The sequence below is a fragment of the Artibeus jamaicensis genome, unplaced genomic scaffold (genome assembly GCF_021234435.1).
Source record: "Artibeus jamaicensis isolate MK-2021 breed Jamaican fruit bat unplaced genomic scaffold, CSHL_Jam_final contig_444, whole genome shotgun sequence".
Lineage (NCBI taxonomy): Eukaryota > Metazoa > Chordata > Mammalia > Chiroptera > Phyllostomidae > Artibeus > Artibeus jamaicensis.
In genome coordinates, this window is record NW_026521831.1 from 9,127,792 (window position 1) to 9,141,206 (window position 13,415).

Here is a 13,415-nt window from a genome sequence, read left to right on the forward strand (position 1 = left end):
GGTTCATTAGACCAATGGTTTTTCCCTCTCCTCTTCTATCTTTTATCTCCCTTCTGATCCCTCAAAACACTCCAGACTCTGCCCGGCTTCACCTTAGACCTTCTCAAAGTGAGTCTCTCACTGAGAGTTGGGGCTGTAACAGACGGACTGGAGAAAGGAGTCGACGGCGCAGGCGCAGTGCGCTCAGGTGCGCGGACCCGCGGACCCACTGATCCAGGGCGCCGCTCGGCACGGCCCCGCCCCTCCGCGTGCACCGTCCGACCGCAGTTGGTGAATTAGGGGAAACGGGGGCGGGGCCATGGACGCCGCCGGCGTTGTGAACCGAGACTCGCTACGCGGGGCGGCGACGGCAGAACGTCCGCTGCTTGGAGCAGGTAACCTGCCGGGCCGCACAGTGCAGCCTCCGCAAGGTGTTGGAGCAAGGGCGCCCTGAGAGCCGCGCGTGGAGACCCCGGCGCCCCGGCGTCCCGGCGTGGGAGGGAGCCGGAGGGCCCAGGTGCGCTGTCAGGGGCGCTGCGTGGCGGGTCTCGAGTGACCCCCGTCCTGGCCTCCGGGGTCCTGCGCGGGGGGGGGGGGTTGGGTGTGGGTGTAAGAGCGGCCTGGGCCCCGGCGCGTAGACCCCTTGCCCGGTGCCTCGCGGGGCTGAGGGTCCTACGACTGTTCTGCACGTTTTTTTGGTCTCCTTAAACTTTTTAAAAAATGCCTCCTTCGTTGCGGCCCCGGTGACTGTGTTGGAGTTTGCTCTGCGGAGGCCCGAGGGAGGCTTACGGTTGTTGGACAGCTGCGATCACCGCGTCCTGGAAGGCAGTGACTCGCCCTATGGAACAGGACGGGGTGTGGGGTTCACCGGTCCACTCTGGGGGACCCCTGGACCGGAGGGAGGGGAGCCCCCCGCTGGGGTGGGCTCCGGGCCCGGAAAGGGGAAGGGGAAAAGCACTTCCTTCGCTGGAGAGTCAGATGAGAACTGATTAGCGGAGTGTTTCTGAGCTTTTTGAAGTGGCAGAGAGGTGTTAAAACGTCACTTTACTATGGCTTTTGCAAAACACACATGGTCTACCCAGCTAGATGTTAGATTTCGCATGTTTCTCCCAGTGTTTTGTGCGTCTGTGTATGTTTGCAATGGCTTCCTTTAAGTAAAGGAATATACCACTGCACACAGATGTCCAGGTACGGGTGAGAGAGATGCCAAGCCAAAAGCACTGATTCCTGTAAAATACTTAAAACACAGCATGCTTTTGTTTTTAATATAGTATACTGATTCTAACTCCAAGTAGGCAGTTAATAGAGTTAAGTTAAAAAAAAAAAAAGGCCTGGAAATATAGAGTTAATAACACCACCATCCCCTATTTACCAATTTAGTATTTTGATGTGTACCTCTTTCAAGATTAAAAATTGTTTTTTCAGAAGGAAATGTTGCTATTGCTTGCTTTTGAGAGCTGGGATTCCAGGGTTGCTTTTGTATCATCTTTTGTATTTTGTTGTTTTTACTAATGACTGAGTTTACCTTCATAAGTGGGGGAAAAGACTTCATAAAAAATTGAGCTTTTTTACCCTTTAAGAAAATTATTTTAAGGATCTCTTGTGTTTTATTGGCTCTTCTTGAATTATTTATTGTAATAATTCAATTCATAAATTTAACTTATGAATAAAATTAACAAGTTGATAGACTAATCAGGTAGAGACAAGGTGAGTTCGAGGTTCTCTCGAGACATGTGGCAGGGCTGTCCAGGGGGGCATTTTATTGATACAATTTATTGGTGTCAGGATATTCTGAAGTCAGGATCAGACTGTGAGTGTTGGAAGCATCTGGCTGGTGGAAGTTAATTCTGTGAGAGAGGAAGAAGTCATTCAAGCAGAGGAAGACCAAGGAAGGGGAATGCCAATGTTTAAGGGGTAGGTGGGCCCAGCCAGGGAAGAAAGGAGAGGAGAGGGCGCAGACCGTGGGGTCATGGAAGCCAAGAGAGGAAATGGGTTGGAGAAAGAAATCTCAGAGTCAGACGAGTTCCAAGAATCAGGGACATGGGAGCTGATAAAGTGCCTATTGGCTTTGCTAGGAAGGAGGGGTCATTGATTTCAGCAAACATAATTTAAATAAAATGATATGGCTGGAAGCCAAATTTGAGTGTCTTTGAGGAGTAGAGGATGAAGAAATAAAGGTAGTGATGGTTGAGCCCTTATTTTTTTTTCAAAGAAGTGACAAGGCAGTAGAGGGGACTTTAGAGTCAGATGGAGATAAGGAAAATACCTTTACATCAAAATGCATTTCATAGCACGGTTCCTCCCTCATGGTTCAGCAGCAGCCCAGAGCCAGTATCAGAGCGTACTGATGGAGCTGCAGTATTAGAAGGGCGTTCCATCCGCCCCCCCCTGCCGCTGGCCAAAGGACAACACAATTTTAGTGGCATTTTGATCTGCTGGGTTCGGGGGTTGTTACCAGTGTTAAAGTCGAGGTGCAGTTGTTGGCCTGCATTTCACTGAGTCCAGGGCACTGACTACCCAGCTCGCTTTCAATCCTATGATTCTTTCATGTGTGTTTCAGCGGCTCTTCTAGAACTCTGCTGCAGAAATCATACGTTTTGACTAAATCCACGAGGCATGCATTAGTCAGGGCCTTTGCTTCGATGATTGTTGTGCATTCCAGGGAAAGTGCCCTTAGATTAAAATTTCTTTGTAATGAATTCCACTTCAGTCACCATCGAAAGTTTACATTTTTTTGGTTGTTGTTCAGACAAGCAGTTTTGGATATATTTTCCTTAGGAATATGAAAAGAGCTAAAATGGGGCCATCGTGGAGGGTGAGCAAGCTTGTGGGACCATGGGGGACTCTCATTCTCCGCTGGCAGCAGTGTGAATCGGTGCATTTTACAGAACTCTGGCAGTATCTGCTAAAGCAAAATACGTACATAAATCATGTCCAAACTGTACCTGACCAATTTCTAGAGAATGCAAATTGGCCTAAAGTACAGAACACAGATCAGTGGTTACTCAAGAGTGGGGGCAAGGGAAAGTCAGGAAGGCTGGGTTAAAAAGGGGTGTGATGAGGAAGCTTTGGGGGATCATGGCTGTATTCATTTTCTTGGTGGTGAAGATGCTTTCCTCAGCGTATGCCTATGTCTGACTCATGTAATTGTATGTTAAATGTGTGCCACTTACTGTAAGTCAATTGTACCTCAATAAAGCTATAAAACAGAGTAGAAGAAAGCACACCATTTAAATAGTAATATACAGTTGCCTGGAAAGTCGGGAGCCTTGCTCTCGAATGCCGGTCTAGCTTGTCTGCGAAATGTGACTCCTTGTCATTGGTGCACTGTCCCTGCAATAAATGTGTCTCCTGGACATGAACTTCCTATACAGTCTTATATTTCAGATGAATTTTAAACAGACTCCCCTTTTTCTAATATATCTTATTTATGACTTAGCTGGTGTTGTGTGTGTGTGTTGCCATGTTTAAGATATATTTTTCTATTAGTGTAATTCTAAGCGTTAAACTGTCTCACAAAGTATGAAGGCATTTGTTTATTGGCCCCCATGATAGAGTCTTTGGGTTACCAAAGGAATCGATCTGGAGCAGGTGAAGTTTTTCTCACACTTTTTCTATGAGTGCCATTTTGTTTCAAATTTTGCTTAGTCATCAATTGAGATATGTAAGGCTAAAGAGAATATTGAGAGTTGAGATTTTCTTTTTTCCAGATTAAAATTGAAATTGTTCACTTAGTAATTTTTAAGCATGTTATTTTATTAACATATAAGGAGCCAAGGTTATACAAAAATTACATACAGGAACAAAAATTTATTGTCCTCTAAACTTTTGAACATCTTAGAAAGGTGGATAATATGATTTATTGTATGCAGTGATACCTAATAGCATTGAGCATGACCATTTAAAATTGTTTTCTCTTCTACAACAGATTAATATTAAAATCGGAAATTTGTATCTTGTGCTCGGTATTAGAAATTGAATGTAATGGCAACAGAATTTGTGAAGACTTGCTGTAGAGGATGTTTCTATGGTGAAACAGAAAAGCACAACTGTAAGTTGCATTTTACTTTGACTTCAACAAACATTTATTTGTGGCATTCTGTCGTATCAGGGTAAATGAGACATATATCCTAACTTAATGGGAGAGGTAGAGACATAAGGCACATTAGGTAAGCAGGAGGCGCCCCGGGACGATCCCAAAAGGAAGATGGCAGTGGGTGTGGAAGTATGAAGAGGATTTTAGCAAGCTGAGTGGGGAGAAGGAAGTAAGAGAAGCTGAGCATTGGGCATGAATGTTACAGGTGGATGAAATGTAGGCCAAGGTAGAGAGGGAAGTACGGTGTGTGTTTGGGGGACAGCGTACTCTGGCAAATGTTTTAATGTCCATTTTATAAACAGTGCATTAAAAATGCCTTTTGTGGGTGAATGACCAGTGGAGGGGAAGGACACAAGGAGGAAAGAGGCCCACAAACTTGTCAAGACCCACATTTGTCAAGGAGTCCTGGCCATTTCCCTTCCTATTGCCTGGTTTCCTCACCTCTTCAGGGCTATGACCAGAACTTCACTTTTCATTGGCTTTCTTGTATTTCTTAGTCTAGAGCATAGTTTCCAAGTATATTTGAGTATGAAGGCTTCTTTTTTGCATTAAAACATTTTATAAATCAATACACAATGGTAGTTGCACTTTTATTCATCCTGTAGACAATACTGATTATTCCCAGATTAACTCTGGGTGTCCCTAACCTCTCCATCCTAACTCACGTGTTTTAGGAGTCACATGTTGTTTTAGAGCGTGAACAACGTAGGTCAGAGATGCCAGCACAGGGAGGGTTGCTATAATATTTGGGTCAATGTATGTTTTATTTTGTGATTGGGTGAAGATTTTCATAGACTCAGAGACCTCAATTTAGCTTCTGTTAGAGTTGCTTTATGTATTTAAGACTGATGTTTACCATTAGCATTCACAACAAGAATTGCTCTGTTGAGAGTAGTTTTAAATGACTAGACTTTACTTGAAAGTACTGTGTAATTAACTTGAAAATAAACTTGTTTTTCATCTATGAACTCTTGTGGTAATGAGACTCTATAAACTAAGCTTATCATGATAATAAATTAATATTCTTTGACAATAGCATACTCATTGCTCAAGTATTGGCTGGACAGAATTGATGTCGAGTCCAGATGTGCTTGGTAGGCGGGCCCCAGAGTAGTTTATGTAGCAGCAGTTTGTTCTAAAATGATTGAGTAAGTACCGAGCATGTTAGGCTTGGATTATTATATGCAAATCAGCATGCATGTATGTGACCTTTGTCTTTCCGCCCCCTTCTTTCCCACGCAGTCTCAGCAGAAGGGGACCTGAAAGCAGCAGTCCCAGACTGTCACCGTGCTCCCGTGTGCGTGCCCCCGCTGAGCGCCGTCTCTGTGAAGCCGCAGGTCGGCTGCACTGAGGATTACTTACTTTCCAGATTACCACCGGATGGCAAACAGGTACCCTTCGTGGTGCCCACGTTTAAGTTGTCGTACGTTCAGCCCAGGATACAAGGAACCCCTTCACATCTAGAAGAACTTGAAGGTAAGAGATAAAATGGCAGAGTTTAAAATCAACACACAGCCTTTAAATGCTATTATGGTGCTTTTTTGTATCTTTAACATAAAGATACACCTTTTATACACAGATGTTGTATTTCCCTTTTTACGTTTTGTTCTTTCTCTAGAAGAACTTAAGGTATAGTGTCTGATCATAATACAAGACATTTGTATGTAGGTTTGGTCTCTCTTAAAGGAATAATATAACCATAGCACATCAGTTACTCTTCACACACCTAGAAAGAAAAATAGAGGGATCATTCTGCATTTGATTAGTAAACATGGAGAACATTTGTCTACTGTCTTCTAAAGTTTAGTGTTAAAAGAAATAAGGAAGCATGAAGTAGCCTTTCTCCCCTCTCATCTTCCCACACCGCCTCACTTCCCAGTCTGCAGATACAGTTACCAGGCTAACCAGCTGCTCCAATGAGGTGGATTCGTTGACTGAATTTTGGCTGATGTTGTAGGGGCCACTGAACTAACGAAGAGGAAACAACATGTAACTCTTGTATTAAAAAAAAATAATTTTGTTTTAGTGGATTGAAGCAGTCAGCTACAATGATTATTTTCCCTCAAAATTTTATTATGAAAAATTTCAAACATACAGAAAAATTAAAAGAACTTAATGGTGAATACCCAACTACATGGTCTGTCCAGAAAATGTCCAGTCATTGTTAATATAACAAGAATGGTTTGCGTCACATTGATGTAACCTGGCAGCCAAGGAGAGTGGACTGGAATGCACATGAGTGAACAATGACAACTTCACTGCACTAGTCAGTCAGTGGGGGCAGTAGACACCGGTGAGTGAGCATGCGTGCTGTGTGGCCGTCACATTCAAATGACTGAGTGAGTAGAGCAATGAATCTGCATCGAATTTTGCATTAAGCTTGAAATTCCTCTGTGGAAACTATTCAATGATTCAGAAGGCCACAGCTGTGGGCAACTGGTGATTGGCAGCTTCATCACTGCAATGCCCCCACTGATGCCCATGTCTTGTGCAGAGTGTTTTGGTGAAACATCAAGTTACCAGATGACTCAGCCCCGCTGCAGCCCAGATTTGGTGTCCTGCGACTTCTGGCTTTTCCTGAAACTAAAATCACCTTTGAAAGGGAAGAGATTTCAGACCATCAATGAGATTCAGGAAAATACAACGGGGCAGCTGATGGCTATTGGGAGAACTGTGTGAGGCCCCACGGTGCCTACGTTGAAGAGGACTGAGGCGTCATTATCCTACGTACAGTGTTTGTCGTACCTCGTATCTTCTTCAGTGAATGTCACTCCATTTTTCATCTTATGTGGCTGGATACTTTCTGGACAGACCTCTTACATCCACCACATAGATTCTTACATTTACATTTTCCTATACTTGTTATCACATATCTATCCATTCCGCTCTGTGTTACTAATCCATTTTGTGGGGGAGAATGCATGTCGGAGTAAATTGTGGATATCAGTAGACTTCCTCTAAATATTTGCATATATACATCATTTACTAGAGTTCAATGTCAGTTTAGCCTTCTTCTTTCAACAAACACTTTCCACATAATGAGCTGCCCAGGTTTTAAGTGTGTAATTTTTGAGTTTGGGCAAATGCATATACCAGTGTAATCAAAATTCCTATCAAGATCTAGACTATTTCTTCAAATATTTTTCTCTTCCCCATCCTTTCTCTTTCCCTCTGGGGTCTAATTACATATACGTAGGACCTTTTGATATTGTTATAGGTATCCCTGAGACTTTTTTCCCCCAATCTTTTTTTCTCTCTGTTCTTACAATTGGATAATACTGATCTAATCTCAAGTTCATTGTGTTTTTACTTTGTTATCGATGGAGCTGTTAAGCCCATCCAATGAATTTTATATTTTAGGCATTGTAATTTTTTGCTGTAGAATTTATATTTGGTTCTTTTCTATAGTTCTGTCTTTGCTATTGTTATTTTTTATTATTGTGAGCCTATTTTCTTTTATGTCATTGAGCTTTTAAAAAAAGATTTTAATTATGTATTTTTAGAGAGGGGGGAAGGTAGGGAGAAAGAGAGGGAGAGACATTGGTGGGTCGCCTCTCACATGCGCCTCCACCAGGGACTGAACCTGCAGCCCAGGCATGTGCACTGACCAGGAGTCGAACTGGCTACCTTTTAGTTTGCAGGACGATGCCCAACCAACTGAGCCACACCAGTCAGGGGTGAGCTTTAACATCTTTGTCTACAAATTCTAACATCTAGGTCATTTAGGTTTGGATTTTGTGTATTGCCTTTTTTTTTTAATGGGTAATATTCTCTTGTTTCTTTGGGGGTAACCTTAGACCGTATTCTGGATGTTGGATGTTATGTTGTAGAGACTCTAGAATCTGTTTTATTACTCAGAAGGTTTTTTTCTTTTCTTTTTTTTCAGCAGACAATTAACTTGGCTGGACTCTGCAGCTTGGTAGTGGCAGCTCTTAGCTCGGCTTAGTTTTATCGTCCTTAGTTGGAGTCTCTCCCGCACATGTGCGGCTCAGGGATCAGCTAGGTATTTGAGCAGACTTTAGTCACATAATTCGGGGTTTTCTCCTTTCCAAGATTCCTACCTCACTCTCTTGCCACTATGATTGCTCTGAACTTTGCCTTCTGGTTCTTCAGGCCAAAAGACTGGATTTTCTATTGGCGTTTTATCCGCTTTGCTCAGTGCCAACTTTGGCCTGCCCTTTAAGGCTAAAAGTTATTAAAAACAGGTCACTAACTGTGTCCTATTCCTTTTTTTCCAAGAGTCAAATCCTGTCCAGGTTCTGCAGTTGTTCACCCTCCAGTGCCTCAGGGTTTTCGTCTGTTTGTCTTGGTTTTGGTCTGGAGTTTAGTGTTGTATCCGTAGGAGAGGGCCTGGTAGGAGTGGTGTATTTGTTTAAACAAACGAGGAAAGATGGACCCTGTGCCTTATTTTTTATGTATCAGCAGTATCTCTAAAAAGTAGTTTTTAAAACCTCTGGCTCACAGGATACCATGATTAATTGATTTTTTCTTCCTCTCGTACTTGTTTAACAACATTGGGATTAAGCCATATAAACAGTCTTGTCATTTGTTTTATTCACATCGTATATTATGAACATGTTTTCAAATTCATTGCTTTTTAATGGCTCCATAGTATTAAATTATATGGGTGAACCACAATGTATCTAATAAATTATCTATTTTTAGACATTTGGGGTATTTTATGTTTGTTTGTTTGAATAATCTGAAGATAAGTAAGAAATACCTATCTGGCAATATGTGGTCGTTTTTATTTTTCTCTCTTTTTTTAATTGTATCACTAGAAAACATTACTTTTGAGTTGAATAAGTAAGAAATTTGTTTATGCTTAAATTATAGCCTCACGAACAATGTAGTGAAGCCATCTGATTTTTAGCACACTGGAGAGAGAATTACTTTGTATACTGTAGTCAAGAAGGTGGCCTTCGTACCTAATTAAAGAAGCAAACCTGTGTAAGCTGTGTGTGTATGTGCCTCTGTCGGTGATGAGCCCATAGGGGAATCTAGAAAGATTTAGCAGACCTGCATGAGTAGTGACTGAAGTTGTGTTCAAATATTTGAAATTCGTTTTGTTGCATTGCTTGCTTGATGATGAGCTGCTTTGGTAGCAGATCCTGTTGTTCACATTTTACTGGGCTCGCTTTATCACCTGTCTACCTATTGCCCATCCACCTGCCCATCAGAGAATGCATTTTAATGTTGAAATGTTACATAGGGCTTTTGAGAGGTGTAGAGAATTTTGTTACTTTACGTTTACTCTTACAGCGCTGTGGTTCTCTAAATTGAGAGGCATTCTTCCTGAACTTAAAAAGGGGTGTCGCTGTATGCTGTTTGAGGGGAAAATTGGAATTCAGTAGTGGCTTACTTACAAAGGAAACATGAAATCAGACTTTTCCGTTTTAGATACAGCCATAAAGGTAGGGAGTCCTTTTTGGTGCCACCTACTGTCGACAGTGCTCTACTCGTTACCATAAACACACTTTCATAGCAGCGTTCACGTGCTGCATGACTCAGGTGTGTGCTGTAGGGGCACAGACTCGACGAGGCTCTCTGGCGCCATAAGCCCCTTTGGCACCCCCATGGCTGTGCACTGCGCTTGGATTGGACACACAGTTTTTTGAATCAGGATGAGTATAAAATCTCTCACGTCATCATCCCATATTTTTTCTTTTCTACACTCAGTGTGAAACTGTTTTATTCTTTAGCATAATTCAGAAAAGACTGGTTTATACTGTTGGTTCCATTTAAATGGGACAAAAAGAGTTAAAACATGGTAATAATTTAAATATTTAAAAACAACTTTATGTGTATGTATAATTTCCAATGTGATCATTAGCTATCAAAAATTGATTTAAATATAGAACATGTGGTCTTCCGGTCAAGATGGAGGTGCGGTAAACACGCTTTGCCTCCTCGCACAACCACAGCAGAAATTACAGCTAGACCAAAAAACAAATACCACCCAGAGTTTTCTGAAAACCGGGCCTTGTGGAAGTCTGGCAACCAAGGATTGAAAGCAGCCGTCTTCATCCAGACCAGTAGGAGGGTGGAGACGGGGGGTGGGGTGGGGTGTGTGTGTGTGTGTGTGTGAACCTCGGGAGGGGAGATACCTGGGGAGCGAGCAATCCCAGCCCCAAACCAGACCACCCAGCCTAGGCTTCCAACACCAAGGTGATAAGTCCCCATAACTTCAGGCTGTAAAAACTAGTGGGGGTTGGGGTGGCAGAAGAAACTGCAGGATTCTCCGGAGGCTCCTCTTAAAGGGCCCACAAAGTTCTCAGGACTTATGCAGACTCACCCCCTCTGGGATTCAGCACTGGGGCAGCAGCTGGAAGGGCACAAGTGACCGGAAACAGGGCGAGTGCTGGAAGACAGCTTCCTCCCGGGCAAATCTCCAGAGGCCAGGCTGCAGCATTGTCCCCTCTTCAAGCCCTCCCCTGACACAGAGCCACAAAACAGTGAAACATGTTGCCCTGCCCCGGCAATTAGCTAAGGCTCTGCCCCATACAATTTACAGGTGCCTTTTCGATAGTAGGCCATGCTACTAAGGCAGGGAGTCAAAGCAACTCTATCCAATGCGCAGAAACAAACAGGGAGGCTGCGAAATTGAGGAGACAAAGAAATATGGCCCAAATCAAGGACAGAACAAAACTCCAGAAACTAACTAAAGAAATGGAGATAAGCAACCTATTAGATGCAGAGTTCAAAACACTGGTTATCAGGATGCTGAGAGAACTCATTGGGGACTGCAACAGCATAAAGGAGACCCAGGCAGAAATGAAGGTTGCATTAAGTAAAATAAGGAAAAATCTAAAAGAAATAAAGAGAACCAACAGTGGAGGGGATGAAGCTAAGAATCAAATCAATGATTTGGAACATAAAGAAGATAAAAGCATTCAATCTGAAAAAAAACATTTTCAGCAAGAAGAAAAAGAATTTAAAAAATGAGGGTTGAATACAGAGCCTCTGTAACATCTCTAAACATCATCTGAATCATAGGGGTGCCAGAAGGAGAAAAGGAAGAGCAAGAAATTGAAAATTTATTTGAAAAGATAATGAAAGAAAACTTCCCTAATTTGGTGAAGGAAATAGACATACAAATCCAGGAAGCACAGAGTCCCAAACAAGGTGGACCTGAAGAGGACCACACCAAGACAACAGAATTAAAATGTCAAAGGTTAAAGATAAAAACAGAATCTTAAAAGCAGAAAGAGAAAAGCAAGTAGTTAGCTACAAAGGAGTTCCCATAAGACTGTCCACTGATTTCTCAAAAGAGATCTTGCAGGCAAGAAGGGGCTGGAAAGAAGTATTCAAAGTCACGAAAGGAAAGGACCTACAACCTAGATTATCCAGCAAAGCTCTCATTTAGAATGGGAGGGCAGATAAAGTGCTTCTCAGATAAGGTCAGGTTCAACGAGTTCATCATTTCCAAACAATTACTATATAAGATGTTAAAAGGAACTATATAAAAAAATCACAACTATGAACATTAAAATGACAACAGATTCACAACTATCAACAACCAAATGTAAAAAACAAACTAAGAAAACAAGCAGAAAAGGAACAGAAGTGGAGATCACTCGGAGGGTTATCAGCCTGGAGGTGAAAAGAGGACAAGGGGGGAAAGGTACAGGGAATAAAAAGCATAAATGGTCGGTGCAGAATAGACAGGGGGAGGTTAAGAACAGTATAGGAAATGGAGAAGCCAAAGAACTTATATGTACTACCCATGGACATGAACTAAGTGGGCATTACTGGGTGGAGGGGGACAGAGGGGGAAAAATTAGGATAACTGTAATAGCATAATCAAGAAAATGTATTTTAAAAAGAAAAAATAAATATAAAACACGAAGGAAAAAGGAACAAAGAAATACACAGCTTACTGATTTATCACAAAGCAAACCATGTGTGCAGTCACCATCGAGTGAGGGAGCATCAGCGCACTCCCAAAGCCCCCCCGCCGTCCCCTTTCCAGTCACTTCAGGGTGATCGGTGACCCAGTTGTTACAGTTGTCACCTTCTTGCTTTTCTTCCTTTTCCCACCTAAGTATTCCTAAATGTTACAGTTTACGGCTTTTGTTTTTCTTGTTTTCAAACTTGTATATAAATGAAATCGCATATTCAGCATATGTTCTTCTGTTTATGGGCAGCTTCAGTTTATTTTTATATGTACGCAGTGTATGTGTCCATTCCGTTCCCAGTGGATGACACGTAGTAGTGTTTCTGTGCAGCGCACCATGATGTGGGTTTTTTTTTCATTTTTTATTCTTTTTTTTATTGATTATGCCATTACAGTTGTTCTATTTATCCCCCTCCACCCTGCCCACCCCTCCCCCCATTCCCCCCTTTAGTTTATGACCACGCATCTCAACTTCTTTAGATTCTATATTTCCCATACTATTCTTACCCTCTCCCCTATCTATTTTCTATCTACCTTCTAAGCTACTTATTTTCTGTACCTTCTCTCCCCTTCTCCTTCTCCCACTCCCCTATTGCTAACCCTCCATGAGATCTTTATTCCTATGGTTTCTGCTCCTGATCTAGCTGTCCTCTTAGTTTGCTTTTGTTTTAGGTGTGGTTCTTAATAACTGTGAGTTTGCTGTCCTTTCACTGTTCATCTTTTTTTATCTTCTTTTTCTTAGGTAAGTCCCTTTAACATTTCATATAATAATGGCTTGGTGATAATGAACTCTTTGAAATTTATCTTATCTGAGAAGCACTTTATCTGTCCTTCCATTCTAAATGAAAGCTTTGCTGGATAGAGTAATGCTGGTTGTAGGTCTTTGGTTTTCATGACTTGGAATACCTCTTTCCAGCCCCTTCTTGCCTGTAAGGTCTCTTGAGAAATCTGCTGACAGTTTGATGGGAAGTCCTTTGTAGGTGACTGTCCCCTTATCTCTTGCTGCTTCTAGGATTCTCTCCTTCATTTTAATCTTGGCTAATATAATTATGATGTGCCTTGGTGTGTTCCTTCTTGAGTCCAACTTCTTTGGGACTCTCTGAGCTTCCTGGATTTCCTGGAAATCTATTTCCTTTGCCAGAATGGGGAAGTTCTCCTTTATTATTTGTTCAAATAAGGTTTCCACTCGTGGCTGTTCCTCTTCCCCTTCTGGTACCCCTATAATTTGGATGTTGGAACATTTAAAGATGTTCTGGAGGTTCCTAAGCCTCTCATTTTTTTTGAATTCTTGTTTCTTCATATTTTTCTGTTTGGTCATTTTTTCCTTCCTTCTGGTCCACTCCTTTGATTTGAGTCCCAGTTTCCTTTCCATCACTATTGGTTTCCTGTGCAATTCCCTTCATTTCAATTAGTTTAGCCTTCACCTGTTCCTCTAATTTGTGA

The 13,415-nt window shown here is 42.1% G+C and overlaps 1 protein-coding gene across 3 annotated transcripts in view; it reads left to right on the forward strand.

Moving 5' to 3' along the window:
* Window positions 1–274: 274 nt before the first annotated feature.
* The window catches only part of TC2N (tandem C2 domains, nuclear), a 39,078-nt gene continuing 25,937 nt past the window's right edge, over window positions 275–13,415 (forward strand). Inside the window, exons 1-3 of one of the 3 annotated variants that reach the window (XM_037130340.2) lie at window positions 275–374; window positions 3,908–4,030; window positions 5,318–5,551. In XM_037130340.2, the coding sequence (XP_036986235.2) occupies window positions 3,964–4,030; window positions 5,318–5,551 (301 nt within the window). In that variant the 5' untranslated portion in view covers window positions 275–374; window positions 3,908–3,963. Of the gene's footprint in view, window positions 497–3,907; window positions 4,031–5,317; window positions 5,552–13,415 lie in introns of all 3 variants that reach the window. The other 2 variants (XM_037130341.2, XM_037130339.2) reach the window with 2 other exon arrangements.